Below are 27,868 nucleotides of genomic sequence, written 5' to 3' on the forward strand. Positions count from 1 at the left end.
AAGGCGGGGCGCCTCAGAAAGGCGGGGCGCCTCAGAAAGGCGGGGCGAGCAGGGAAGGTCGAGCGATCCCTCGCCCCTAAGAAGACCTCAGCCGACGGCTTTCGACTACTAGCTAGGCTACTATGGTCCTCGCTAGGCAGAGAGCTCGCGCTTGAAAGTCTGTAGCCACCCAGACAGAGTGCCCGCTCAGAAATGCGGCAGTGCGGGTCTCTGGATGCAGGGAGTGCCAGAGCCTGCTGCTGCCGTCTGAGGGAGGAGGATATACTGTGTGTGTGAGGTGTGAGCAGGTGGACGACCTGGTCCACCTGGTGGCAGAGCTCAAGGAGGAGGTGGAGAGGTTGAGGGCTATCAGGGAGTGCGAGCGGGAGATAGACTGGTGGAGCAACTCCCTACAAGGCCTGAAGGAGAGGCACCAGGGTGAGACCCCCCAGATGGGGGTGGACCCCCTGCCCAGTCGCTGTCGGGCAGAGAGAGGGGACCTAGGAGTTGAGGAGGAGTGGAGACAGGTCCCTGCTCGGCATTGCAGGAAACTCCCCCCACCACCTGCCCCACCTTCCCAGGTGCCCTTACACAACAGGTTTGAGGCCCTGGAGCTCGAGAGAGCGGTGGAGGAGGGTGTGGCAGAAAAGTTAACCAGGAAGCCCTGGTCAAGGAATTCTGCTCCATGCCTCAAGACTGCTCCCACCAAGAAGGAGAGAAGGGTGATCATGGTGGGCGACTCCCTTCTCAGAGGAACGAAGGGCCCTATCTGTCAGCCTGACCCTACCTGTAGGGAAGTCTCCTGCCTCCCTTGGGCCAGGATCAGGGATGTCGCCAGAAAGCTTCCCAATCTGGTTCACCCATCTGATTACTACCCGCTACTGATAGTCCAGGCTGGCAGTGATAACATTGATGAGAGAAGCCTGAAGGCTATCAAACGGGACTTTAGGGGGCTGGGACGGTTAGTGGACGGAGCGGGAGTACAGGTGGTGTTTTCGTCCATTCCTACAGTGGCAGGGAATGGTTCAGAGAGGACACGAAAAGCCCACCTGATAAACACGTGGCTCAGAGGCTGGTGCCAACACAGAAGTTTTGGGTTCTTTGACCACGGGGCACTCTGCTCGGCACCTGGCCTGATGGCTGCAGATGGGTCCCAACTGTCCACAAGGGGAAAACGGATCCTGGCCCAGGAGCTGGCAGGGCTCATTGAGAGGGCTTTAAACTAGGTAAGAAGGGTGGCAGGGATGAAACAAAGCCTGTTGGAGGTGTGCCGGGGGAACAGTGGAAAGGCTGAGGGAGAAGGCTAAGGCCCAGCTGAAGTGTATTTACACTAATGCACGCAGCATGGGCAACAAGCAGGAGGAGCTGGAAGCCATTGTGCAGCACGCAGGCTATGACTTGGTTGCCATCACGGAAACGTGGTGGGACCACTCTCATGACTGGAGTGCTGCAATGTCTGGCTATAGGCTATTCAGAAGGGACAGGCAGCATGGAAGGGGTGGTGGAGTGGCTCTCTATATTAGAGAGTGTTTTGACGTTGTCGAACTTGAGGCTGGGAATGACAAGGTGGAGTTGCTATGGGTTAAGATCAGCAGAAAGGTCAACAAGGGAAGCATCCTGGTGGGGGTCTGTTACAGACTGCCAAACCAGGATGAGGGGGCGGATGAGGAGTTCTACAGGCAGCTGGCGGAAGTTGTGAAATCGTCAGCACTTGTTCTTGTGGGGGACTTTAACTTCCCAGACATATCCTGGGAGCACAACACAGCCTCGAGAAAGCAGTCCAGGAGGTTTCTGGAGAGCGTGGAAGATAACTTCCTGACACAGCTGGTTGGCGAGCCTACCAGGGGAGGTGCCCCGCTAGACCTTCTGTTCACTAACAGAGAAGGACTGGTGGGAGACGTGCTGGTCGGGGGCTGTCTTGGGCAGAGTGACCACAAAATGGTACAGTTTTCAATACTCGGTGAAGTCAGGAAGGGGATCAGTAAAACCGCTGTCTTGGACTTACGGAGGGCTGACTTTGAGCTGTTCAAGACACTGGTTGGCAGAGTCCCCTGGGAGGCGGTTCTGAAAGACAGAAGAGCCCAGGAGGGCTGGGCACTCTTCAAGAAAGAAATCTTAATGGCTCAGGAGCGGTCTGTCCCCATGTGCCCAAAGACGAGCCGGCGTGGAAGAAGACCGGCCTGGCTGAGCAGAGAGCTGTGGCTCGAGCTTAGGAGAAAAAAGAGGGTTTAAAATCTTTGGAAAAGAGGGCGGGCCACTCAGGGGGACTAAAGGATGCTGCGAGGCGGTGCAGGGACAAAATCAGAAAGGCCAAAGCTCATCTGGAGCTCAATCTGGCCACTGCAGTTAAAGACTACAAAAAATGTTTTTATAAATACATCAACACAAAAAGGAGGACTAAGGAGAATCTCCACTCTCTACAGGATGTGGGGGGAAACTTAGTAACCAGAGATGAGGAAAAAGCTGAGGTGCTTAACGCCTTCTTTGCCTCAGTCTTTAACAGCAAAACCAGTTGTTCTCTGGACGCCCAGTACCCTGAGCTGGTGGAAAGGGATGGGGAGCAGAATGTGGCCCCCACAATCCACAAGGAAATGGTTGGCGACCTGCTACAGCATTTGGATGTACACAAGTCGATGGGGCCGGATGGGATCCACCCGAGGGTACTGAGGGAACTGGCAGAGGAGCTGGCCAAGCTGCTTTCCATCATTTATCGGCAGTCCTGGCTATCGCGGGAGGTCCCACTTGACTGGTGGCTAGCAAACGTGACGCCCATCTACAAGAAGGGCCAGAGGGTAGACCCGGGGAACTATAGGCCTGTTAGTTTAACATCAGTGCCAGGGAAGCTCATGGAGCAGATTATCTTGGGTGTCATCATGCGGCAGTTGCAGAGCAAGCAGGTGATCAGGCCTAGTCAGCGTGGGTCTATGAAGGGCAGGTCCTGCTTGACAAACCTGATCTCCTATGACAAGGTGACAGGCTTAGTGGATGAGGGAAAGGCTGTGGACGTGGTCTACCTTGACTTCAGTAAGGCATTTGACACCGTCCCCCACAGCATTCTCCTCAGGAAACTGGCTGCTCATGGCTTGGACTGGCGTACACTTTGTTGGGTTAAGAGCTGGCTGGATGGCCGGGCCCAGAGAGTTGTGGTGAATGGAGTCAAATCCAGTTGGAGGCCAGTCACTAGTGGAGTCCCCCAGGGCTCGGTACTGGGACCAGTCCTCTTCAACGTTTTCATCGATGATCTGGACGAGGGATCGAGTGCACCCTCAGCAAGTTTGCAGACAACACCAAGTTAGGTGCGTGTGTCGATCTGCTCGAGTGTAGGAAGGCTCTGCAGGAGGATCTGGAGAGGCTGGACCGATGGGCCAAGGCCAACGGTATGAAGTTGTCCAAGTGCCGGGTCCTGCACCTGGGGCACAACAACCCCAAACAGCGCTACAGGCTGGGAGATGTGTGGTTAGAAAGCTGCCTGGCAGAGAAGGACCTGGGAGTATTGGTTGACAGTTGGCTGAATATGAGCCAGCAGTGTGCTCAGGTGGCCAAGAAGGCCACCAGCATCCTGGCTTGCATTAGAAACAGCGTGGCCAGCAGGGCCAGGGAAGTGATTGTCCCCCTGTACTCGGCTCTGGTGAGGCCGCACCTCAAGTACTGCATTCAGTTTTGGGCCCCTCCCTACAAGAAGGACGTGGAGGTGCTTGAGTGAGTCCAGAGGAGGGCTACGAAGCTGGTGAAGGGTCTGGAGAACAAGTCTTACGAGGAGCGGCTGAGGGAGCTGGGACTGTTTAGCCTGGAGAAGAGGAGGCTTGGGGGTGACCATATTGCACTCTACAGGTACCTGAAGGGAGGCTGTAGCGAGGTGGCGGTTGGTCTATTCTCCCACATGCCTGGTGACAGGACGAGGGGCAATGGGCTAAAGTCGCACCAGGGGAGGTTTAGGTTGGATCTTAGGAAGAACTTCTTTACTGAAAGGGTTGTTAGTCACTGGAATAGGCTGCCCGGGGAAGTGGTTGAGCCACCATCCCTGGAGGTCTTTAAAAGACGTTTAGATGTAGAGCTTAGGGATATGGTTTAGTGGAAGATTTGTTAGCGTTAGGTCGGAGGTTGGACTCGGTGATCTTGGAGGTCTCTTCCAACCTAGACTATTCTGTGATTCTGTGACTCTGTGAAAACTTCAATAGGCTTTAAAGACTGTTAATTGTTTTTCAATCACTTCTATAAACCTGATTATGCACACTTTAAAAATCATTTTGATTTAAATTGCTGTTCAAAGTTGCTGATTATAGTGACATTTGATCCAAGACTGCCCACTTATTGTAACTCATATTAACTCTTTTTTAGGCTATTTTTGCAGAAAACAAGGAGAAACTGCCTATAGCAATAAACCCAGCAGTTTATGACAAAGGCAAAGTTTTCAAGTACGTATCTGCAAACAAAATGCTTTCTTGCCAAGGTTAAGTATAATAACTGCAGTGTACTCAAGTATATCAGCCTTTTCTAGCTTTGAGCAACAGAGGCAAGTACCCACTTACCATTCTGACTTCTGGGTTCTTCTTGTTAGGTTCTTTGGGGTAAATGGATTGTCACTTACAGAATTTCTGGAAAAAACAACTAATTTTTATTAAAGTGCCACCTTCTGGGCAAAATAAAAGTTGCAAAATGTTTTTTTTAATGTTTGTTTTTACTAAGGAGTATAACTAAAGTATGTAAGAGACTAAAGACTTGTCTGCTGCAGTATAGCATGTGACTGTAGTGCAGGTACTTTTCTTTGTGTTAATATAACAGACTAATTCCATGCCTCTTCTGATGAGATTGCTGAACAGGAACCATGTCAAAGCTTGTTATGCTTAAAATTGTATATGTGCTGTAGTAGTTTATGGTATGAAATTACTTCAGAAGAAAGCTGGTAGAACATTGTACAGATAAAGAATTTCAAAGTGCTGTGAGCAAAACCAGTGGCGCTGCATGACTAGACTGCATTATTACTGGTTTTATCCTAGAAAAACATATTACATAGTATATGCTGTGTGTTTTGCTCCATGGTGTTGCTGTGTAAAACTGGGATCCAAGTCCTTGCTTGCAGAATTTTTACGTAAGGGATAAAAGTAGGTTAAAACATGGTTGGCAGATATACTTACACCCCAGCTTCATGTGTTTAAGGGATTTGTTACTCACTAGATTACTTGAGAAGTACTACTGAAAATTTGGTCCTGTTAGGTTGAGAGGCATTTCTTACCTTGCTCAGTGATAGTCTTGATTTCATTATGCAATTGAGATCTGACTACCAGACTTGAGGATAAGAAGCTATTTTTTCATCCAGATTGCTTACCTCTATTTCAGATAATGGAGACCCAGGCATACACTCTAATAAAGATAGAGAAAAACAGTGGGGTTGCTGAGAAGTGTCAGCTTTTCACTGCTACCTCTTGTATCTTAAACATTAACATTAGGGAGGCAGGGAGGGAAACACATGCCAGATCCCTCCTACTCTGTTTCTGAGAAATGTTGTCAACAGTTTGTCCATGGACTAATACAGAGCTTCCTTTCCTCTTCCTTACCCAGTTCCTGTCTGAAGAGGAGATAAAAAGAGCAGCTTGGCCTCCATAGGAGGCCAGAAGCTCCTTCTTGTGTTTTTTGAATTTCATCTACTAAACTTCCTCCAGGAGCAGGGTAGCATGTCAGAGTCCAGATGTTCTAGCAGGAGTTGCAGTCCTGCAGTGCATTCAGAGAAGTGAAGTTTTTGAGGGTGTCACCACGGACAGGCAGATGGGGACATGAGAAGCTCAGTAGATGTGTATAGCCCATATTTTTCTCAAATATATGCATTAAAACTAGATATACTCGAGTCCCTAAAGGAATCTGACTTTTATCACTCAGCAATAGGTGTTGACAGAGAAATGCATTCGTTTGAAATAGTGTTTGTGTGAGAGCTTAAGTCTTGAAATTAAGTCTTCTGCCTTCCTGAGCCTTCGACTGTCCCAAGACTTTTATATTAATAGTATTGTATGTAGAATGCCTGGAGTGATTTTAAAACTTTGAGTGGAATAGCCCTCTAATCTTAACCTCAACAATCAGCTATAATGCGTACCTCAAATAACTTATTTTGGTGGCCTTCTTGCTCTTAGTGGAGGTAGATTGAGCTACCCTATATCTTTTGTCTCTTGCTGCATTTTTGTATGCTCTTTAAGCAAGTCTTAAGATACTATAACTCTGGCATATGAATTTCTTTGCAAGAATTCAAGATGAAGAAAGCAGACTTTTTATTGCTAATGTGAGTAGTACTTCTGAAATACTGTGTATAGCTGTAAGCTATTTAAAATGTCTTTCTAATAGTGTTTAATAACTATGTATTATTGAATATACCACAATCTTCTGTGTGTCTGTAAAAGCAGTTCATTGTTATAGTGAGAAATTTTTGAAAGAGAGATAACAATTTATTTAAGATGTTCTTTGCTCTCAATAGTTGACCAGGAAGAAAAAGATTACAAGAATTTCTAAAGAGCATGCTGTTCAGAGTGACTGAATGCAGGTCACTACTTGTACTTGTGTGGTGTAAACCTTGTAAATATTTAAGTGAACTAACACTGGAAGGAAGTGTATTTCTGGATGTGTCAGACAAGGTGACTTACCTCTCAGCTGAACTCTTTCTGCTGAGAAGAGTAGCTGTTCAGTGCCCAGCCAGCAATGGGAATTTGTAACTAAATTATGTATTTGGAAATGTGGAATAAGAACGATGCAGAGGGAGGAGGAAAACAAAAACAATGACTAAAAAATAAAAAATCCCCTCCACAAAAAAAACCTGACTGATTAAATGATACCCGTGGAGTAATGTTCAATACAGATTTCTTGGAGTTATCCAGATGCTGCCTGATTTTTCCAGGCTTCATTTTGTGCTGTCAAAGGCCAAATGCCGTGTCCTCAGGCCTTTGTTACAGCACTGTATTTTTTATACCATCACCTCTTTATGATTTGAGTAAAGGGTTTTGCTATGGAGGTTATGTTTTTGTTTGGTCTTAACCAATGATTAATCAGTTTTAATGCCTTAGGCTATGTTTGGTTCAGCCTTATTGTTGCCCTACATGGAAATTTGTTGCAAGAACCATTGACTGATGAACCAGAGGTTTCAGAGGTGTTTTTTGTAGCTGCAACTGGAGAGAAAGAAAGATTCCCTACTGACTTTCTTTCAATAATTTCAATATATATATATATATATATATATTAAAAAAAAAAAAAAAAAAAAAAAAAACTTCTTAGTGCATCCGAAGATCTCTGGTAGCTTATGCAAGAGTCCTACCTGAGCCTCTTCATAGCTTCAAAGTACCACTAATTCTGAACCACCATTTCACTTCCTTCCCTGGGGAAGACAACTATAGCTGGACTGTTTTTGCACATAACTAACCAAATGACTGTACAGCCTCAGTTCAACCCTAGCCATGGTTCTACTCCAAATATATACCATTTATATATGCAAGCTTTCCCTAGCCACATACATACACTCATTCTGAAAAGCAAACTACTTGGTTGAGTTACTTCTATCCCCCTTTCCTCAGCTAGAGACCAGATGCTGCTCACACAGCCTGAAGCAGAGGTGACTTCCTGAGTCACTTCCTGAAGTCAGTCCTGAGGACAAGCATTCCAGCGCTCTACCACCAAAAAAAAAAAAAGTATAATATGTTGACAAAATATTTCCATATCCTACTCAATGGGGTTAATCACAGGAAAGAAAACTAAACTAATGCTGGTCCCAGTTTTTCAATGATTCTAACAAGCAAAATAGGTCTGCTATGTAGGTCTGATGATCCTCTTGCCACTAAGAGCTATAAGCTTACGTTTAGATCTAGCTACACGGGGCTGGTGTTATTGTGGGAGGATATTGTATATTGCAGGGTGTGCTTACAAGAGACTGATCTGGGACTGTATGAGCAACTTAAATTCTATGATTTTTTTTATAGAATCATAGAATGGTTTGGGTTGGAAGGGACCTTTAAAGATCATCTAACTCCAGCCTACCTGCTGTGGGCAGGGACACCTTCCACTAGACCAGGTTGTATGTATTGCTGTATTTGTTGAGAATTCTACAAGACTTTGTTACAGCATTATAAGTCCTGCAGGTCACTGCCTTGAATCCCATTTGCTTCAGCAAGGACTAAAAGTTGCTCCAAACCAGTAGATGTTTGGTTAGCGTGCATATGAGATGAATTTGGTGGAACATGTACTGGGTCCTTTATCAAATTTGGTGTTGTACTTTCCTCAGCTGTGCTGATCTACAAGGAGAACCCAAATATTTCAGAAAGAAATGCTGGTAGGGCTATATGAAGATACTAACTTCACTCAGTTCCAGTAGTAGGGAAAGAAAGATGACTTCTTTCAATGAGGATGCCAGGGCTGACTCTCCTAATTTGCAGTTAATGTATTTCTCTTAACTTTAGGCTTCAGTGTAAATAGTATATCCAATGTAATGTGTCACATATGGAGTTATACAGAACATTTGTGGAAATAAACAAAGCATCTTACATGCTGTTTTTTTAAGAATGTTTCCCCCTATGACTGGGCTATTTCAGCAGTTCATTATTCCGGAGAGGTCTTTCTCAGGGGAACATATCTTCCAATCGGTTAGCAGAAGTGGAAAGGAAACTTGCACATCTGATAAGAACAGGTCTGGAGAGGAGGAAGAATATAGTGGTTCCTCAAGAAAAGGTTAATGCTTCTCTATCAGAGACTTAGTTTCTAGTCTCAATTGCTGTTTTCATGAAAGTTTTAAGACCTAAACTTGAGATTTTTGTCTCAAAACACCTTTTTCTAATCTTTCCCACTTCTAGTTTTTTTTTTTTTTTTTCTGTGGGTTGAGAGATTCTCACAGATAATGTGTTGGTAATGCATAACTCCTGTAGGAAGCCAAAAAAAAAAAAAAAAAAAAAACTTTTCAAGCTGTTCAGTTTCGGAAATGAACCTGATACTCTTTTTCATATGCCTTTTTCTTCTAGGGTTTTCACAGACATTCAGCAAGTCCTCAACTGCCTGACACATCCCCGCTTTGTATTCACGGACAACGAGGGAGAAGCAGACATCCTCTACAACTTCTCACACTTCAAGGATTACAGGTTGCAGTTGTTTCCCTGATAATACAAATTGTTTTGTTGCTATAAAAAAAAAGTGTTCCCAAAGGCCTTCCTGGCCCTTCCCCTCTCCCCCAAAACCTTTTTTGTAGGAAGCTGAGTGAGAAAAGACCTGAAGTAATGCTGAATCAGTTCCCGTGTGAGAACCTCCTGACTGTCAAAGACTGCCTGGCCTCCATATCTAGACGAGCTGGAGGACCGGATGGGCCAAGATGGTTGCCTCGTACTTTTAATCTCCAAACAGAATTGCCACAGTTCATCTGTTACTTTCAGCAACGTGAAAGAAGGTGGTTCATGTTTCTGCTTCCTTACATTTTTTGCTTTCTTGATCCTGCTTTCCCCAAAGACTACCATCGTACATACTAGGGTTTGCAAACTGTTGAACCACAATGAGTTTGCTCTTGTTGCATTTATGTTCAAGTCAATTTTATGTGGAAAGTGGGAACTTTTTAGTTACTTACTGTAAGAGTAGGTAAGCAATGCATTTCTGAAACAAACAAAAAAAAAAACCTTGTCATGGTTTCAACAACAGATTTGTAGCTGTTTCTTTTTTGACTAGTCAAGTCTTAGATATCCAAAGGATCAGAATGTACTTGCAACAAATGTTTGGTATTGTTTGTTTGTGTGTTTTTTTTGTTTGTTTGTTTGTTTTCTTTCCCCAGGGAACCAGTACCAGTTGTTCTTGCACTGAAGTGAAAAATGTTTAGGGTTAAAGTAGTTCAGTTATGCATGGATGTGAAAGTAAAAATGAGTTTTAGTATTAGCGTAAGGAAGTTGTGGAGCTTTGGTATTTTGAATTAGTGTTCTTTCTGCTGCTGCAGCTCCCTTGGAGTCTTAATAAGGAAGCTAAGATTCTCTTCTATTAAGAGAGAGAATTTGGTACTGCTAGTGGGAATAATTTTTTAAGCCTGTCAGGAGGTCTAATGCCTGTCATGAAGTGTTCTGACTGAAAAGTTGCTTCCTTGGTGGCTCCTGTTTACAGTGTTAGCTGCCAAGAATTTGGCCATTCTTTGGTCTGTGGATTCTGTTCTTGACTAGCATAACCAGGAGAGTACATTCCTTCCATGTGTCCTTAGTCTGTGGTGTTTTAAATTCCTTTTTAATATCAAGGATTGAGCATGAATGCAGTGTGTACTTAAGGAAGAGGGAAGGAGGAGATGGTGTTTTGTGTGAAACTTCCTGTCTTAAGTTAGCGCCACTAACTTCAGCTCAGTTTGTGCTGTTTATCATAAAGCACAAGCAGTTTCTTGGGATGCTTTCATTTATTAATTGAGGAAAGAAAGATGTCACATGTCACCCTGCCCTTACTCAAAAAGATGCATCAAATAAAGGCCAGTATATTACCCATTGTTCTTGAGGATATTTCAAGAAATACTGCCCCCCTTGAGGTGATTTGGTACTCAAAAGTGAGAAGATGATGATATGTTCTTGGTTTTGTTTTTTTTTTTGCAATATGAATTGCTGAGATATTTTCTGACTTCTTCCTGAAGGGGAGAGTTGTGATGTCATTCAACGTAAATTATTTGGAGGTGCTATTAGGGAATCAACTTAAACTTGTGTGATTATGTGTCAGAGCAGTCAGACTCCTGGCAGAGTGATGATGTCTGCACCATGACCTCTGTGTCATCATGGTGATGCTGTCCTGTTGATGAGGTGTTCTTCTCTTTGGAAGAATATCAGAAAATCTCACAGAAGAAAATCAGCAGTGAGAAGATGCTAGTCCCTAACTGAAAAGATCAGTGAAAGCTACTACTACCTTTTTTTTCCTTTGCCTAAGACCATTGCTCCTAGCTGTCAGTCAAAAGTCCTTAGATCTTGCACTGTAGTGCACAGATTCATGAAGTGTTTAGACAGAGAAGTACATAGATCAGTTCAAGTGGATGTTGAGACAGATAAATTAGGTGGATGCTTATAGGCTTTGGCTTTCTGTCTCTCACAGAGGAGAAGACAATCACTGGATATGCAAACCATGGAACTTGGCCAGAAGCCTGGACACACACATCACCAACAGCCTTAACAATATCATCAGGCATAGGGAAAGCAGCCCAAAGGTTAGAGATCATGTCTTCGAATAAGATTTAAAGGGGATAGCTGAAAAAAACTGTTATAGGAGGTTGTTGAAGAATACAAGGAAATAAATCTCTTTTCTTCAAAACTCTTATGTTGGCTGTAGGTGTACTACTTGAATCAATTCAGAATTAATTATTCAAATCAGTGTCTTTTGTTGCAGTGATGAAGACACTTCCATTTGCCCCTAAAGAAGTGAAGACATTTCTTTTAAAAAATAAAATATACACTGACAGTAATGGATGTTCCAGTGTGTTACTGCTTTAATGCTAATCCTCAGACTAAACTGAACACACATTAACTATAGTTAGCATTGATCATAAATTTTGGAACATGATTGCTTCTGTCCCCTTTTGATCATTATTGTTGATCCATAGCTCTGCTTGGCAGCATACAGCACTCTTTGCCAACAATATAAAAAGCTCTGTTACTTGTCTAGGGATTCTGCAATATGCGGTCATAATGTGAGACCGTCACCAATGCTTTATTTCTGGTGAAGTGTAGACAGCATGTATTTTCTGGAATAAAGAAGTGCATGAAGTGCTTTGTACTTCTATTTCAAAACAATAATGTCACCAATATTATAAATACAATTATTTTTGTGACTTTTTTCCTTAGAAACAAGTACATTCTGGACTTCCAGCTTCCCCATCCTGGTTCCAGAGTTTTGATAAAACACACTTAGTTGCACCACAACATTGTGTTCATGCATGTATTCATGCATGGTTCAACATGTATTCATGCACGCTTCTAAAGAAACTGAAATGCATATAAGGATATCTTCAGTCCTCAAGATCCAGGGACATTTCAGCTGAATTACATTTACTGTGTGTTTTTTGGTTTCTTGTAGGTAGTGTGCAAATATATTGAAAATCCAGTCTTGTTTCACCAAGAAGAGGTGGGGATGGTTAAATTTGACATCCGTTATGTTGTATTGCTGCGGTCCATAAAACCACTCAAGCTATATATCTATGACGTATTTTGGCTGCGCTTTTCAAATCGGTAACTAAATTATTCTCCTTGTTAGATTGAAGAGACTTACAATTAAATCTGATACCTTGGAAACTGAAGAATTGTTTTATTCCTTAGGGCATTTTCCCTTGATGACCTGGATGACTATGAGAAGCATTTCACAGTCATGAATTATGCGCCTGGTGTAACATTAAAGCAGGTAAGCAAACAGTCCAAAACGTTATGCTTGTTGTTGTTAGAAAACCTTCCAGTGCCTACTTCTGTGGCTATTCCCAAATACCCTATTTCACATCCAGTTAAGCAAGCAGTCAGTGTTGGAAATATCCTAATCAAGTATTTTCCTAGGTGTTTTTTACCCTCTGGACCCCTTATAATCTATGGTAGATAATACAAACCTACATCCTTGAATATAACCCACATTCCCAACTAAAGCAATATATAATGTTGTTAAACTGTTTTAGGTACATTGTGAAGAATTTATTCCTCTGTTTGAAAAACAGTATCCTGAATATCCATGGACAACAGTACAAGTAAGTCAGCAATTCATCTTTGTTGTGTAAACATTTACAAATCCTTTTTTATTTAGTAAACTAGCTTTTCCAAAAGTTAGGTTTTTTCCTTACAAAATGTAAGCTTTCAGCTTCACAGAGGACAGCAAATGTTAACTTTTACTTTAGAAACATTTTTTTAACTTAAAATGTTTCAGGCTGAATTAGTCTATTGTTAGTATTTGAGAATTTTACTTTATAGTCAGACTATGAGAACTCTGTGTACTGGACTTAGTAATAAAGCCAGTCCTGATTAACACCAGGATCCTGGGAGCAGGATCTTTTTTCTTACAAGTTTTATCTTTTTTGAAGAAGGATGCCAATTATCTAAACCCATGGTTGTGAAGATTTTAGTATTGGAATTCCTTTCCTTAGCCATGGTTGTGAAGATTTAGTATTGAAATTCCCTTCCTTTTTGCATACAGTGTATGAAGTGTGTTGCAATTAACAGCTGTTGCTTATTGTGACTCTGGTAAAGTTTTCAAAGCTTTTAGTACCTTCTGTTTCAGTAGGTTATTAACTCTGAATCTGAAAAGTTGAAATCATGAAGTGTTCAGGCTCTTGCTTCCTTTGTTCCAAAGGGCTTCATGACATAAGGGACAGTCAAAACAAGTACAAAATTAATCTCCTAAGTCTGTTAAATGACATCATGGGTTTTGACCTACCTATCCTAAGCAGAGCTGCAGATCTAAAGATCTCCCTGTAAACTTTCACATTAACTTGCTTTGCAGTGCACAGTGAATAATTTATTCACGAAAAAAAATATTCACAAAAGTGAATAAATTACCTACCTGTGGGTTGATTTGCGTAAAAATAACTTACATTGGTTTTACTTAGAACCTCATATCCAACTAAAGATATTCAGATTATGACAGGTTTTGCAGTGTTAGGTTTGAAGTAGCCTGGAAGAGACTGCTAGGAGTGAAAGAGAGATCAAAGAACAAGATGCTGCAGGCTACCCAAAGGAGTGCTTTGTGCAGAACATTAAGTATTATTATTATTGGGGAGGTTTAAATCAGAGGTTAGGAGAAAATTCTTCACTCAGAGGGTGGTGAGGCACTGGAACAGGTTGCCCAGAGAAGCTGTGGATGCCCCATCCTTGGAGGTGTTCAATGCCAGGTTGGATGGGGCTTTGGGCAACCTGGTCTGGTGGGAGGTGTCCTTGCCCATGGCAGGGGTGTTGGAACCAGATGGTCTTTAAGGTCCCTTCCAACCCAAGCCATTCAATTACTCTGTCCATTTGCAGAATGAATGATTCACTGCAGTATAGACTCCATGCTAAAAATCATACCTGTATGTTCTTGTTTTATTGCATTTCCACATTGGCTGATGATTTCTGAAAATACCAGTGCAGTGTACACAGTCAGTGTATACACAACACCATTTCTAGATGCAGGTGTGAGTGGGTAGAAGACTTTTCTTTGCAGAACAAAACAAGGCTAGAATACAAATAAACAGGCAAGAAAATAACTTCAGAACTGTACTGCTGGTGTTCATAAAACTCTCCTGGCTTCTCTCTCTTCCTTCATCTACATAAAAGAGTAATAGTGTACATAATGCCTGAAAAGGAGGTTAGTTCTAATACTAAATGCGCTGTTATTAGGATTTCTGTCGTACTTATTTTCTCCTAGAAAAGGTCATAGATGTCTGCCAGGTTCTTCGTACTTCCATTGTGTTGGTCTTTGTCTAAATGTATGTTTTGAAGTCAGTGCTGTGCAGATTTTTGTCTGTTGGCTAGTGTAATTAAAGTTTTCATTACCTTTATGGAACTTCGCTTCTCATTCTGAGACCTTTTTCTGTCATTAGGCAAATATTTTTAAGGCATTTGCTGAGTTGTTCGAAGTTGCTTCAGCTAAACCTGCACCTCTTGGCATCTGTGATTATCCATCATCAAGAGCAATATATGCCATTGACTTAATGCTTAAATGGGACACAAGCAGAGGTGGTAAGAAGCTCATTTCTTTGAATATTGAATTCTCATTTGTGAACCTTGTCAGAAATTTGTTTCCTGTGTCTGAATTCTGACCATTTTAAGCAGTGTGAGCTGTGTGCTCTGTGCCTCCCACCAACATCAAAGCATATCTGGAGCTGCAGGCTTATGGTGTTAGAAGGTGCTGCGCTGGTTAACTGTAATAATGGGGAAGTTGCTAACTGTGTGTGCTGAATCCATACCTCCCTTGTGCCTCTGCTACTTCCATTCTCTGGGTTTGTTTTTGTTTAAATGCAACTGTACTGCAGTCTAATCCCTCTGACAGTGACAAGTTTTCTTTCCCATTTACTCCGGGAGAATGCCTGAAATAAGTCTCTGTATGAAATCCTTAGAGACATCTTTCTGTCTTCACCAAGAGGGTGGTCAGCACTGGAACAGGCTCCCCAGGGCAGTGGTCACAGCCCTGAGCTTGCTGTAGTCCAAGAAGCATTTGGACAACACTCTTCAGACATAGGGTCTGGTTTTGGGTTGGTCCTGTGTGGAGCCAGGAGTTGGACTCGATGATCCTTGTTGGTCCCTTCCATCTTGGGATATTCTGTGATCCTGTGAATACAAAATTGACTGCCGGGGATTATTAAAGACAACTGAATTTCCAGGACACAGGCAGAGAAGAGTCTTTCCTGTTCAGATCAGGTGGAGCAAGGTCTTGAATTTGGGTCTGCTTAATCCACGTTGAATGCTCTCTCAATCGAATGGTTACTTGTCCAAGAGCCCTCTTAAATGGGAAAGGCAAAGAACCCAACAGTATCACTAATTCTGCGGAAGGGACTGTGGTCCTTCTATGGACCAACCTCACATTAAAGCCATGTCTGGACATGAGCTGTGTAGGGCCGTAGCCTTTGGAAGTTGGGGTCGTAATTGCCAAAGTCACAGCAGTGATGCTGTTAGCAGCCTATGGACAGGTTGCTGCTGTGCAGAGTAAAGCATGGCTTGCTTACAGCAGAAGGTTGTATCCTCAGTTATGATTTCAGCACCACACAGGAAGTAAAATTCTTTGTTCTCTTTGCACAGAATGCATTTGATTCCCAACTCTCTGAACTGCACTGATTAAATTGTGAGAGAAAATTAAACTTCCCTCTTTCCTCCTAGGAGCTGAGAGGATGAGACAGGTGGGGGTGGCTGGAGGGTAAAGCAACAGGACTGTGAAGAGTTCCCATTACATTGTTGCATATTCATCCTAAGTGAGGCATTGGATTAGCACAGTGATTGCAGAATCCATTGGGTAACTGTCCTCTGGATAAACATGGTGTAACAGACTTTTCTTACAAAAACAAATAAAAGCAAAACAAAAAGCCCAAACCCACTGAAACAAAAGGCCCTGACATTTTGTGTCATAAAAGATGCTTTTTTTCTAGCCATTTTCTGTAATCTATCTTAACAACAGGTGATGATTCAGGAACTCCTTATAGCTTGTATTAAAAGGCAGTGTCTGTGTTCCCCTTCACAGGGAAGAGAATTATGCAGCCTCAGATCCTGGAGGTGAACTTTAATCCTGACTGTGATAGAGCCTGCAAATACCACCCTACCTTTTTTAATGATGTCTTCAGTGCTCTATTTCTGGATGAAACAGAAAACTGCCATGTGACACGTATTGTCTAACCACAAGAGACTTGATTCTTTCCTTAACAGATATGCTTAACAGCAATATTTAAATTTCAATTCTGTGAGCTGTTGATGCAATTATTTTCCTGTATTAGTAACCCAGGAGAAAATGTCATATCAGAAGAATATGCATATCCTGTTTACTGTACCAATGATTTTTTTTGTCTGCATTTTCCTTGTCTTGCTTAATACTATAAATCACCAGTTTGTGTTGACCAAATATCTTGTTTATTGAATATGGGAGGCCTCAAAATAGGACTTTAACTGGAGCAATTGACTTGTTTCTGAGGTAGCCTAATCTCTTATTTGCTTGCTGGGAAACATTACACAAGTTCCCTGTGTCAACATTAAAATTGTAACTTACTGAATCATGTTGGAGTTTGCATATCTTCCCTAGCCACTCCTTTCTTATACAAAGATCTAAAATGATTATGTCCACAGACTGAGGTGAAACAAGTTACTTTAAAGTTGCATGTGGGAAATTAAGTGAAAATCAAATGTATGAAGCTTGATTGAAGGAGGGGGGAATCAATTGAAGGTGATGAAGCTGGTGAATACCTGCTGAAATCTGTGCATGAAGTTAATTGTGTTAGTTTTTTGATATGAATGCAAATCCTATGAAGTGAGACAAATCTGTTAACTGTTAGGCATCTCATTTCTGTCTTGCTATAAACAAAGCTGAAGTATCTTTAAAGAGTGGGATAGACTAATTTATTTGAAATATTTTGACTAAGGACAGAAGAATGATACTTTCTCATGGGAGAATAATATGGTATTTCAGTGACGTGAACTAACAGGGTAATGAGATGGAATATTTGATGGTTCTTCCCATTCTTGATTTAAAAAAAAAAAAAAAAAAATAGGAACCCTGCATTGCATGGTTGTCAGCCTGCCCCTTAAAGAAAAACTAGACTTGTGAGAAGGGATGAAGGCAGGAAGTGAGAGGGATGTTGTGTCTAGAGCAGCAACAACAACAAAAAAAAAAAGCCTGAGGAAGGGAAATGGATCCCAAAAACTGCTAGAGGACCAAGCAGTCTTTCAATTTTCAAGACCCTAAGACAGATGTTTGGGAGTGAGGTGTCAATTTCAAATTAATCATTCCTGACCTCTCCTCCCCCTTCAGATCAGAGTAGCTAGCTGAAATTAGCAATTTTAGGCTGTATTATGTTGCTTTATGTGTGGACAAGTTGCAAAAGGTGTTCTGTCCACCATGAAGTATAAGTTATGTGGGTAGGATTTTCTTAGCTAGTTGCAGCCATTGGAATCTGTTTTAGCGCAAAGTACAGTTATAAAAGTGTTCGGAACCTTGCTTCAAGTTTTGCTATGAAATGCGCTATCCTTTGTGATCAGTAAGGGAAAGATTTCTTAGGCTATTTCAGAGTGCTCTTCTTCAGAAAGCTACTTTTTACTGACTGGAACATAGACTAGAGAAATAAACCATCTGCCATCTGTCTTGCAAAGATTGTCACTTCATAGGTGGGGCAGAAAGAAGAGCTGGATCAGTCAGACACAGTTGGTGCTGACCGCCATACCAAAGTCTGCACTTTACCCATCAGAACTTCTTTGAATTCCTGACTTAGGTGGAATGCTTAATCACATTTGTGTTTCTTTATCATAGATGGTGTGACTACTTGAAATGCATATGATAGTTTGGCTATGGTATAGAATATGGGAACAGGTGCTTGAGACTGGATCTCAGGGGACATGCAGTGCTGCTCAGCAAATGTATTTGTGACTTGTAGGAAAGCAAAAGGTACTTTCTGCCTTCAAAGTACTTGAGAACAAGTTACAAAGTGACCCTGGATCTAGAGTGGAGGGGGAGGTTTTCCTCATCACAAAGGGGAAAGTAAGAGCACACTTATCAAACCAAAAGAATGACCTAGAAAACTAGTGAGATTTGTGCAGTTGGGCCACAAGCTGTGGGCAAAAGTAATCGGTTCTGCTTTAGATAAAAGATTTCCATTGTAGGAAGTAACTGGTTGAACTAAGCATTCCAGATCTTACTATGCCAGCTACCATAACCCTGAAGAGGAGAAACCTTTGTTTGCATTTCCAAGAAGCTAAAATGAGAGGCTGCAAGTAGTAGTACCTTCAGTGCTTGTGTGTGTAGCGCCTTACAGAGCAGCAAACCCACTTGTGACCTGGCTGCCCATTCCACCTTGAAGGTCTAATGGTGAACTGGCTGCACACTGAGGAGTCCACATGGAGTACATTGGTGCTTTTTGGCCAGTGTTGCTGGTGATGCCAGAGGTGTATGCAGAGAGCTGCTGAATATTTGAGTGCTCTTGGTTTCAGATTCAGGTGCTTTGAATCTGCTGCTTTGTTTGCCCATTACGATGTTTGGAAGAAAGGAAATGGCCATCTTTGGGGCTTACAGCATCCTGTTGCCTTCAGTATTTTTTTGTTCAGAAACGATAAAAATAGAGGAAGAAAGTAAGTTTACATGTAGTTTAATACATTTAGCTGACACCTAGACTGTACAATGCTCCAAAGTGTCAAGGCACAAATTATGAAAAAGATTTGGTCTTGAATACTTGCAACATACAATGATTACAGGACAAATATCTGGCAGCTGTAGTGAGACACTTCACAACACTAAAGCACTCCGTATAGTGATACACATGAAAGACTCGGGCCACAATCATGGCTGCAACTGTTTGGAACAGCTTTCTGGAAGCTGTATTTATATACAGCTGGATTTCTTCATCTGAATGTAGTGAGGTTGCAATTTGTGCTTATTTCTGGTAACGGTTAAAATGCTGTTGTCATGTAAAATGTAATATAATATTGAAAACTAGTACCTTTCAATCAGCACTATCATTTAATTTACTATAAAACTCCTGTGTGACTTACCCAGTTAAGACACATTTGTTTCAAACAAGGACTGCAGTTACCAAACTTATTAGCAAATAGTAACGGTGTAAGTAATTTAGCTTAAAAAAAAAGTCATTTTTTTATTTAGAAAATTCTTAAGGAAAAAATATTTTCAGCTAAAAGCTGTTTATTCAGATTTCTTGTCACAATTGTCTTTCCAGATACGGTAATTAAGTGCAGAAGCCATAGTTAGCCAAGCTAAATAAGGAACCATCAAATAAGCTGCTGTTTTGTTGATAGTATACCAGGAAGCAGTTGTAGCTGTTGCAGTACCAGTTGTGAGCAGGAGAGTCACCAGCCCCTGAAACACCAGGAAGGTGGTTAGTGTTGTTTTACTTTTGCATTTTCTTGACTAGATAGTACTTGTCTGGCTCTTCCCAGTTAGCTCTGGCACTTGGTGTATGCCTCTGGTTTATTTCTTCTCAGAAACTAGCTAGTAAAAAAGATTTCTTCTGAGTTATGAGGTAAACTGACTCATAACAGTCAAAAGAAAGGGCACAGCAACTGGGAGCAGATAAAAATCCTTCTCACCTATATATACTCTATTTTTTTATTTTCTTTTGGTAGCAGGAAGTGCTACATTGAGTAGAAACCCAGTGTGACTTTGAGCAAGTAAGCTCACCCAGTGCTTTTCTGTTATAAATGCTTCCCAGAAGAGATGTCATAAGATCAAATTAACAATGGGCTGCAAAGTGTTCTGCTATTATAATGTTGCTTGTTTATTTAGGAAACCAGGCAAATAATAAAAACTACTAATTATTTTTGAGGCAAGCTGTTTCTCTTCAGACTGCAGAAAATTAGTCTGATCTAAAACGGATGCTGATTACGTGAGTAATAAGCTCCTTATCACTGCTGTTTGCCAAAGAGATAGCTAGGAATTTCAGTAAGGCATAAATGTTTACATTTTCAAGTCACAGAAAGCTCTTATCAAAGGATGGCAGAAAGAGCTACGTGAAATCTACACATTCATGGGTGCTGTAGATACATAAATTCTCACAGGTGGTTGTTAGCATGCATAAAGAAAAATTTCTGCAAGCTGTATTCTATACTGATTATACAAATCGGGTTCAGTTTCAGGGAGAAAAAATTATAAAACAAAACTTGTGTTTTAGCACATTGCAGAATTGTATACCGAAGAGACTTAATTATCCACTTACCCATCCCATTTTGTGAGCTCCAAAAAATATCGGAGTCCATGCCCAGTTTAATGCCAGCTGCCCTGCATACAGGCCCAGAGGAACCACTGACTTTTCATTGAAGCCTCCCAATTCCTTCCATATCAGGTAAGAGCCGTATCTGAAAAAAGCAAACGTAAGGGGTAATTCAATACACTGGTTAGAAAGCAACGACATATTCAAATCAAATTACTTCAGTGTCAGAAACTAAATTAATTTGGGAAAGTAGAAACCCAGGCACTACTTGACAGGATAAATGACTGCGCAGGTTTGATTATCTGTTGCAGACAGCAAGATGGAGGGAGGAAAAATTCCTCTGTTCTGCCAGACTTCTCATAGCTAGGTATGGAGGAGCAGATGACCTACTGCATTTCAGTCTTAAAAGAGAATGCTGTATTGAAATGGAAGTAAGTCTGAGACTCAAAGATAAAAGGTAAGTCTCTGAATAGGAGAAAAAAAATACTGTGAGATGATGTTTTAAAAAAATATTGTAGTTTAAAAGAAAGCTTTTTAAATAGATGGACATAGGAGAAGTAGGAATTGAGGTGGGAATGGACAAAATGAGTAACACAAGCATGGTTGGTAGATGGTGTTTGAGCAAAGAATGAACCCTACAGTCATGTTTCAGAAGGGATGGTGAGGAGCAGGGAGGTACAAAGACAGGAAGAACAAAGATTTTAGGACTTCTGTTGAAAGAACTGCAGGGAGCATCTAGTACCCTCCCTCTCTGTGGGATCCCACCTATTGAAAGATCTTCCAAAAATGTTCTCAAGATTTTGAACAGATCATCTTAATGCTACTGAAAAGCAGTTCACTGGAAAGATCCCACAGTGTAAGCTGCTAAAGACAAGAATTCCTGGGATTTAGTGATGAGAAATTGGGAAACAGGTATATGAATTCTAGTCAACTTGAAGAAGGCCCTTCATGGGAAAGTGAGTTTTTTCTTTTTCTTTTTTTTTTTTTTTTATCCCCAGGACAGTAATGTTCTGATTCAAATATTAACTCTCTGAATATACAAGAGAAAAGAGCAATTAAAAAAAACTGTAAGAGAGCCAATTTAACATTCATGTACACTTTCAGACATGGATCATTGCTGTGTTTTGCCACAAGTGTTGTAGTTATCCTGCAGGTTGTCTTAAATGCCACATAAAATTGGAAAATATATGGTTTCTTTGAAACTACATATAGTTAAGCCAGTGCTATGTACAAGATAAAAATAACTTAAAATTCATTGGCATGATGCAAGAAATGAGATGGAAGAAAGGTAAACTACAAGAGGCATATTGTAGCCTAAAAATTAATACTATGGGTTTAACAACAATGCATATTTGATAGCTAGGAAAAAAAAAAAAAAAAAAAGTTGAGTCTTGGATCATAGCTATTTCTTAATGAACAAGTGCAGAAGGAACACAAAGCATCACTTAGTGTTTGCTGGCTGTACCAGCCTCTGCTGAAGCTCCTGAGCAGACTTTACATAAAAGCATGCTTTGGGTGGACAGCTTCTGGAGCAGTCTGTGAGAAGTGACAAAGCTGCCCAAGCGATCTCCTGAAACAATCTACTTCTATAAATATTTTTGCTGCATCTTATTAAAAGTAACAGCTGCCAAAATATAGTAGTATTAAACATTTACAGTACCTGTGGGAATGCTATCTGGCCTCATGCTTTCCTGTTCATTAGACAGTAATTGCTGTGCTGTCAAGTATTTTAAGCTAGTTAAATAAGGAGGCAGCAGAGGGTTTCAGACGTCTATAGTTTAACAGCCTGCCAGTTTTATTTGAAAGGACATGTATGTTAGTTTTGATTTTGTTTTCTTTTAATTGAGCTCTGTTAGAACAGTTCTATCTTTTTTCATTTTCTTAAAGCTACTGAAGGACATGCTTAGAAGAAATCCCAGAGCTTCCCCACTCCATTGCTGCCAGCTTGGCAGGTCTTCCCCTCAGAATGAATAAGGAAAACAAAATAATGACAGCTTTTCAAAGTCCTGCTTTTGAAGTGGATACTTCCGTTTACAAAATGTCCTATCAAACCCACACACAACTCCCCAGACATGTTCTTACCTGTTACACAGGCAGCTTGACACAGTTTCTTACAAACATACAGCTACAGGAATACAATAACAGTTTTCTGGTCTAGCATTATAAAATAAATAACTTGAAGATCAGATAAGCGTGTTGATACAATGTGAAAAACATACCCCATAGATGTATAGAGAGTTCCCCAAACAGGAGCAAACACCCAGTTAGGTGGACACCAGGATGGCTTCTGCAGAGACTCATACCACACCAAAATTTCCTTTTTGGTTATTGTGCTTCCTAAAAATCCTCCTGCATGGGGCAAGAGTGTGAAGCCCACTGCTGGGGCCCAGGCTGGTACCTCTTCCATTGAGACAGTGAATCTGAAACTAAAGCCAAACAAACTGATTAGCAGAGCAACCTTAAAATGGAAGTATGAAACTATTCAATTTATTAAAGTAGATTTTAAAAATATACACATGTAAGATCTGATCCACAGCCTTGCCTTGTCACTCAGAAAGAGTGCAGCTGAAATAAATGGATCTTTTATCAGCTTCACTGGACAATACTCACCTGCATATGGGAACCTATCACTCACATTCTGGTGTTTTTTGGTGGGTTGGTTGGTTGATTGAGGTTTTTTTTGAGCCTTTGCTTCTCCCTTAACTTTGTGCAGTAAGACTGCTGAATGTAAGACTGCTGAATTATACCTACATACTCATTCATGGGTGAGAATAATTATGCCAGAGGAATAATGCAGTTTGATATTAAGTGCACTTAGAAAAAAATGCCCAAAGAAACTTTTATTTCTGTATTTACCACAAAGTTCATTCATTTACTGGAATGGTGCAGACAAAAGTGATGAAGTGTGTGCTTGCCTGTGCTCAAGCAAAATAATTTTATATACTGTGTTACATTTTTAGCCTCCAAGGGTGCTGAGGATACTCAGTGGCTAGTAAGGTGCGTGTGATAAGTAGCAGACACTTAAGAAGCTGCTCAGAAAACATGCACTAGGGGGGACAAGGAGAAAACAAGCACTTAAATGATGTTTTGCTGAACAAGGATGGAGATCTTAGTGGCTAAATGGGGCTTCTTCAAAACACAGCCAATCAGTTGCAGCCATCTCAGCTGCTAAAGCCCATAAAGTATACTGGATTAAATTTGCCTACAGAAGTAACATGAAGCAATGCCTTGTTCTGGCAGGCTGAGCTGCTTTAGTTGGAGTACAGACAGATGGCAGGAAGGGATCCTAAGATGGCAAGAGGCTAGGGTAGGAACAGGGAAAGGACAGCTCTGGAAACCCTGGGACAGAAAGTCTTAGAGCCACCAGCATTTCAGAGGCATGTCAAAGGAAAGTGTCCTGTTGACTCGGCAGTTGTCCTGGCCTACCTTTTAAAAGTTTTTATTGCTACAGCTACGTCTGATGGGATGGGGAGACAAGGTGGGAAAGCAGAAATCCCACTTGTAACAGGTGTGCTTAAACTAATAGGATGTTGCACACATGATGTTACATTGTTGCAGGACTGCTGATACCCTAGATTTTTATTTGGAGAACAGGTAGGAACTTGGACACCAAGAGAGCTTTTTGTCGCTTTATTCAGGGGTCTGCCCACCCAGTTACTAAGATTTAATGAGGAGACTTCAGTAGCTGGGACCACAAGCTAGGCTGAGAAGGATCGAGAAAATTTCTGGTGATAGGAGTAAACAATTTTTGAAGGCAGAACAGCGTAGAGGGATTGGTAAAGCATGCAGGATTGGCAAGTTTATAAGGAGTAAACAAGAAATGGCACGTAGGCTGCTGTGCTCTGAGGATGCCTCAGGGGAGAGTGTAGGAGGGCAGTGAGTGGAAGCGCATGAAAAAAGACAGCAGCCAAAGCAGTAAGACTGTCAAAAACAGAAGAAAAGCATGAAGTGATTAAAGATAAACTGTAGAGAAAAATACAGATCTGAGACTGGGGAGAATGGAAGAGGGAGAATGATGTGCTAGCCTGCTGGAACTGCAGCACTTAGGTCTTGGGTGGAGGATGGACAGCAAGGAAGGGAGGAAAAGCTCTGCATAGCTCATTGCTGCAGTCATTGCTGCCATACTTCCTGCCTCATGTATTCTTCCTGCTGTTTTACTGGGAGCGCCTTAAGTGGAGCAAAGGAATTAATGCATTCTTTCCTGCATTTACTTTCCTGCAGGAGCTGCAGAGCATGCTACTTGTTGCCAAGACTGGCAGCATCAAAGGCTCTACCTTTGGGATATGAGGGAATTGCTTTGTGCAGGTGCAACGAGGTGTAATGGGAACAAGAGTTTCAAACACAAAGGTTCCCTCTGGTTGCCTCCAGATAGTAATTCACAAAGATTAAGTTAGAAGTAGAAAGCTGCTCAGATCTCACCAATTTTTATTCTGTTGCTTTTACTGTGAAGAGAAGACAACACCAGGCCTTACTTCTGTACACTTGGTACAGCATCATTGGTGCAGCTCCAGCAGGGCTATCAAATGCTAGCACTCTTTTTTTTTTTTTTTAATGATAAGCAAGGACCCCAAGGGTTTTATGCTTTATTTAGACACAAAAATATCAGGGCAGTTTCCTGCAGGTATTAGGCAACTGGACTTTGTCAGGTATTGTTCCTTCTGTCAGCTTCTCCCCAAGAAAAGAAGTCTGAAAGTGTTCTGCCAGCCAGAAGTGCTAAATGCTATCAAATTTGAAAAAAAAATTCTCTGTTGCAGTCAGTAAATAAATGATGCAGCTGCAAGTCTGTCCCTGTACATGTTGGAGGAAGAATGCTAAAATAATTCTTAAGTGACATGAGGAAGAAAATCAGGTAGGCAAACAAGTGGTGAAGGTACAAAGCAGAGAAAGGTAAAAATCAAGCTGTGTGTGAAGAGGAAAGGGGAGCAGACAAAAGTAAAGAAATTAAACATACTGACTTGAATTCAGTGTTGGTGTCCTATTATTTTGACTACCGTTACTACTAATTTATATGGTATGCTTTTCCAGTAGCATTTCTCAGGACTTCCCAAGCATTGCAAAATGCTCTCTCCTGCATAGCACCTAGCAGAAAGAAGAACAAAGCCATGCAGCACAGTCGCAGGGTCAGTCCAGTAGACCACAGCTGTCCAGCAGCAGTGGCAGTTCCTGTCTTTAATTCCCCAGAAGTTAAATACTAGTATCAATTTCCAATAAAAAGCAATACGGGAGCCACACTTGTTCGACTTGTTCACTTTGGAAGAAGCTGTGTCCATCTTTCTCTGGCTACTTGCTGCAGGTCTTTAGTGAGAGGAAGTAAAAGGAAGGAACGCAGTGGAGACTCGATGGATGAAGCTTAACAGACAAGCAAAGCAACTGAAATGGCAAAAGATCATTCAGCAATGAAAGATGCACGTAAGGGAAGGTGCTGTATATGAAATCCCAAGGTTGGGTGACAAAGAGAGGAGGGAAATGGAAAAGGTCAAGGGTCCTGAGTGACACAATCTGATCTCAGAAAAGCTTGTGCAAATAAAGTTTCTGTTTTGACCTTTTACCACATGCAGTCTGGCAGCCCCAGCCTGGGTCCACGCTGCTGCTCAGTCAGTGCTGTAGCGTTTGTGCAGGTAGCTGTGTAGCATGAGATCTGTGCCACCTTTATGGAATGCCCAGAAAATTTGAAAGTAATGTAGTCAAAGAGTTTGTAAAGGATTACCAGCCATGACTTTCTTTTAATGTAGTGTTCTACTCAGCTTCATTGGAATTAAGCCTGACACTTACAGATTTAGAACTGAAAACTTTCTCAGTTTTTACAATCATCTACGATGAGGCAACTGAGTTTTGTTTTGTTTTTAGTTAATAATACTATATTATAGTTACAACTAGAATAGCTTATTTAGAATCACATAGTGTAGCCATCCAATGCTTGGCAGAAATGTATCAGGGGACCAAGGAAAGCTCACAGTTACTGTACATCAGCTGGGGTGGCAGGGAAGGGGATGACCATGCAGAGCAGAAAGGAGCTGATGGGATCCTTCAACCATTTGTTTTCTAGGCTTACAAATATGCAGGGACTACATTTGGAAATATCCAGACTTTAAGATAAACAATTTTCCTTTGATGATTTGTTTTGTTTGGGGCATGTCCTGACTTTTAAGCACATGTAACCTGAAGTTACTCAGTGATAACTTGCATGGCACAGATTTGTCAGCACAGCCCCTCTGGCTACATCTGCATTACAATCTACAAATAATTACTAGTTTCCCAGAGATATCCCAACCCCACTTCAGGGTGAGATCAGGTTGCACAATTCTCTTGCACCCTGATTTTCCTACTGAAGAAACCTGGGTGTCTGCGATTGGTAACTGCAGTGTGACCAGCAGGTAATTTTAACTCTCCTGGTAAACAGCTGGAAATCTTCACTCCCCACACACACTTAACTTATTTCTGTTTCTGCCCCTTATTTCTGCCCTCCAACATTTTCTTCATAATCCCACCCATTTTCCATTTAGCTGTCATATGTCTGACTGCAGCAGGACAGTTTGTTTTACAAATGTTAAAATATTTTTTCTAGATATTCAGAACATATGACTTGCCAAAAGATAGTTCCAGCTAAGTAAAGTACCAGGTAAAATAAAGGAGGAGGGAAAAAAATATTGCAGCTTGTTGGCTAATGGGTTTCTATCATTTTGCATGTTGTTTCTCTGTGTTGGTGTTAACATGTAGAAAGTAAAACTGAAGCTTTCTGTGTCCTCCTCTCTTTTATCTGGAAAAGGGGCTGCCCAGGGAGAAAGGACATGGTGTGGAAGAGGGGACACAAGATGCATCACGGCAGAGGAGGCTGGTGAAAAAAAGAACTAGAACACTTCTTAGCCTCCAAAGCCTCTGCTGGGCTAGGGAGCAGGTCTCGGAAAGCCAGATGGGTCCCTTCCCCTCCTCAAGCCTGGGCACTGCCAGAGAGAATAGGAAAAAGAGGGAAAGGCCAGCTACCTCCATGGCACTTTTTATATCCCTGTTATGGCAAACTTTTGACTAATCTTCTTATTGTGCAACTTAATGCTGGCTACCCAATCACACAGGGCTTAAATCACAGCTATGGCATTAAAAACACTAAGGAAAATTCTCAGCAAGGCTAAATCCCTGATGCAGCTCTGGAGTTTGTGGTCCTGGGTGTTTTGAGGTAGATTGACAAAGCTGCAAAAGTATGGGGGGCCGGGGGGAAACAGGGGATCCCCCAAGATATATACTCACCCTCCCATCCTCTACAGCGTCTCATTTTGAGGGCAGATATGTTCCTACCCAGGGCTGAGAGGCAGCATGCAAATCTTAAGTGGAGTAAAGCTTTTCCTTACATAGCTATCTGAAGAATTAAAGGGTGAATGTTTAATTTATGATAAACCTTTGAGGTCTGTTGTTGCTTTTATTCCTGGGAAACTGTGACACTAAAAGTAAAGTGTTGTCACAGTCTGTGATGCAGAACATGGCTACCACAGAAAAAGCAGTCTTATCTTTGTTGATCTTGAGTAATAGCTAGAACAACATCAGGTATATTTTTCAGAAATAAGGGACTTCTAGTCAAGT

At 41.6% G+C, this 27,868-nt stretch overlaps 2 protein-coding genes across 5 annotated transcripts in view; one reads left to right on the top strand and one right to left on the bottom strand.

Annotated features, from left to right (window-relative positions):
• The window catches only part of TTLL12 (tubulin tyrosine ligase like 12), a 39,623-nt gene extending 22,492 nt beyond the window's left edge, over positions 1-17,131 (top strand). The window contains exons 6-14 of the mRNA XM_035310598.1: positions 4,318-4,394; positions 8,961-9,077; positions 9,185-9,379; positions 11,032-11,143; positions 12,010-12,161; positions 12,249-12,330; positions 12,593-12,661; positions 14,486-14,624; positions 16,117-17,131. Coding sequence (XP_035166489.1) covers positions 4,318-4,394; positions 8,961-9,077; positions 9,185-9,379; positions 11,032-11,143; positions 12,010-12,161; positions 12,249-12,330; positions 12,593-12,661; positions 14,486-14,624; positions 16,117-16,268 — 1,095 coding nt within the window. The 3' untranslated portion in view covers positions 16,269-17,131. The remainder of the gene's footprint in view (positions 1-4,317; positions 4,395-8,960; positions 9,078-9,184; positions 9,380-11,031; positions 11,144-12,009; positions 12,162-12,248; positions 12,331-12,592; positions 12,662-14,485; positions 14,625-16,116) is intronic.
• The window catches only part of TSPO (translocator protein), a 40,138-nt gene that overhangs the window by 10,083 nt on the left and 2,187 nt on the right, over positions 1-27,868 (bottom strand). The window contains exons 1-4 of one of the 4 annotated variants that reach the window (XM_035310790.1): positions 25,529-25,550; positions 22,516-22,716; positions 20,303-20,441; positions 18,668-19,446 (exon numbers count right to left, since the gene is read on the bottom strand). In XM_035310790.1, coding sequence (XP_035166681.1) covers positions 19,273-19,446; positions 20,303-20,441; positions 22,516-22,703 — 501 coding nt within the window. In that variant the 5' untranslated portion in view covers positions 22,704-22,716; positions 25,529-25,550 and the 3' untranslated portion in view covers positions 18,668-19,272. Of the gene's footprint in view, positions 1-18,667; positions 19,447-20,302; positions 20,442-22,515; positions 22,720-25,528; positions 25,551-27,868 lie in introns of those variants that run through there. The other 3 variants (XM_035310786.1, XM_035310798.1, XM_035310787.1) reach the window with 3 other exon arrangements.

The sequence above is a fragment of the Oxyura jamaicensis genome, chromosome 1 (assembly GCF_011077185.1).
Source record: "Oxyura jamaicensis isolate SHBP4307 breed ruddy duck chromosome 1, BPBGC_Ojam_1.0, whole genome shotgun sequence".
Lineage (NCBI taxonomy): Eukaryota > Metazoa > Chordata > Aves > Anseriformes > Anatidae > Oxyura > Oxyura jamaicensis.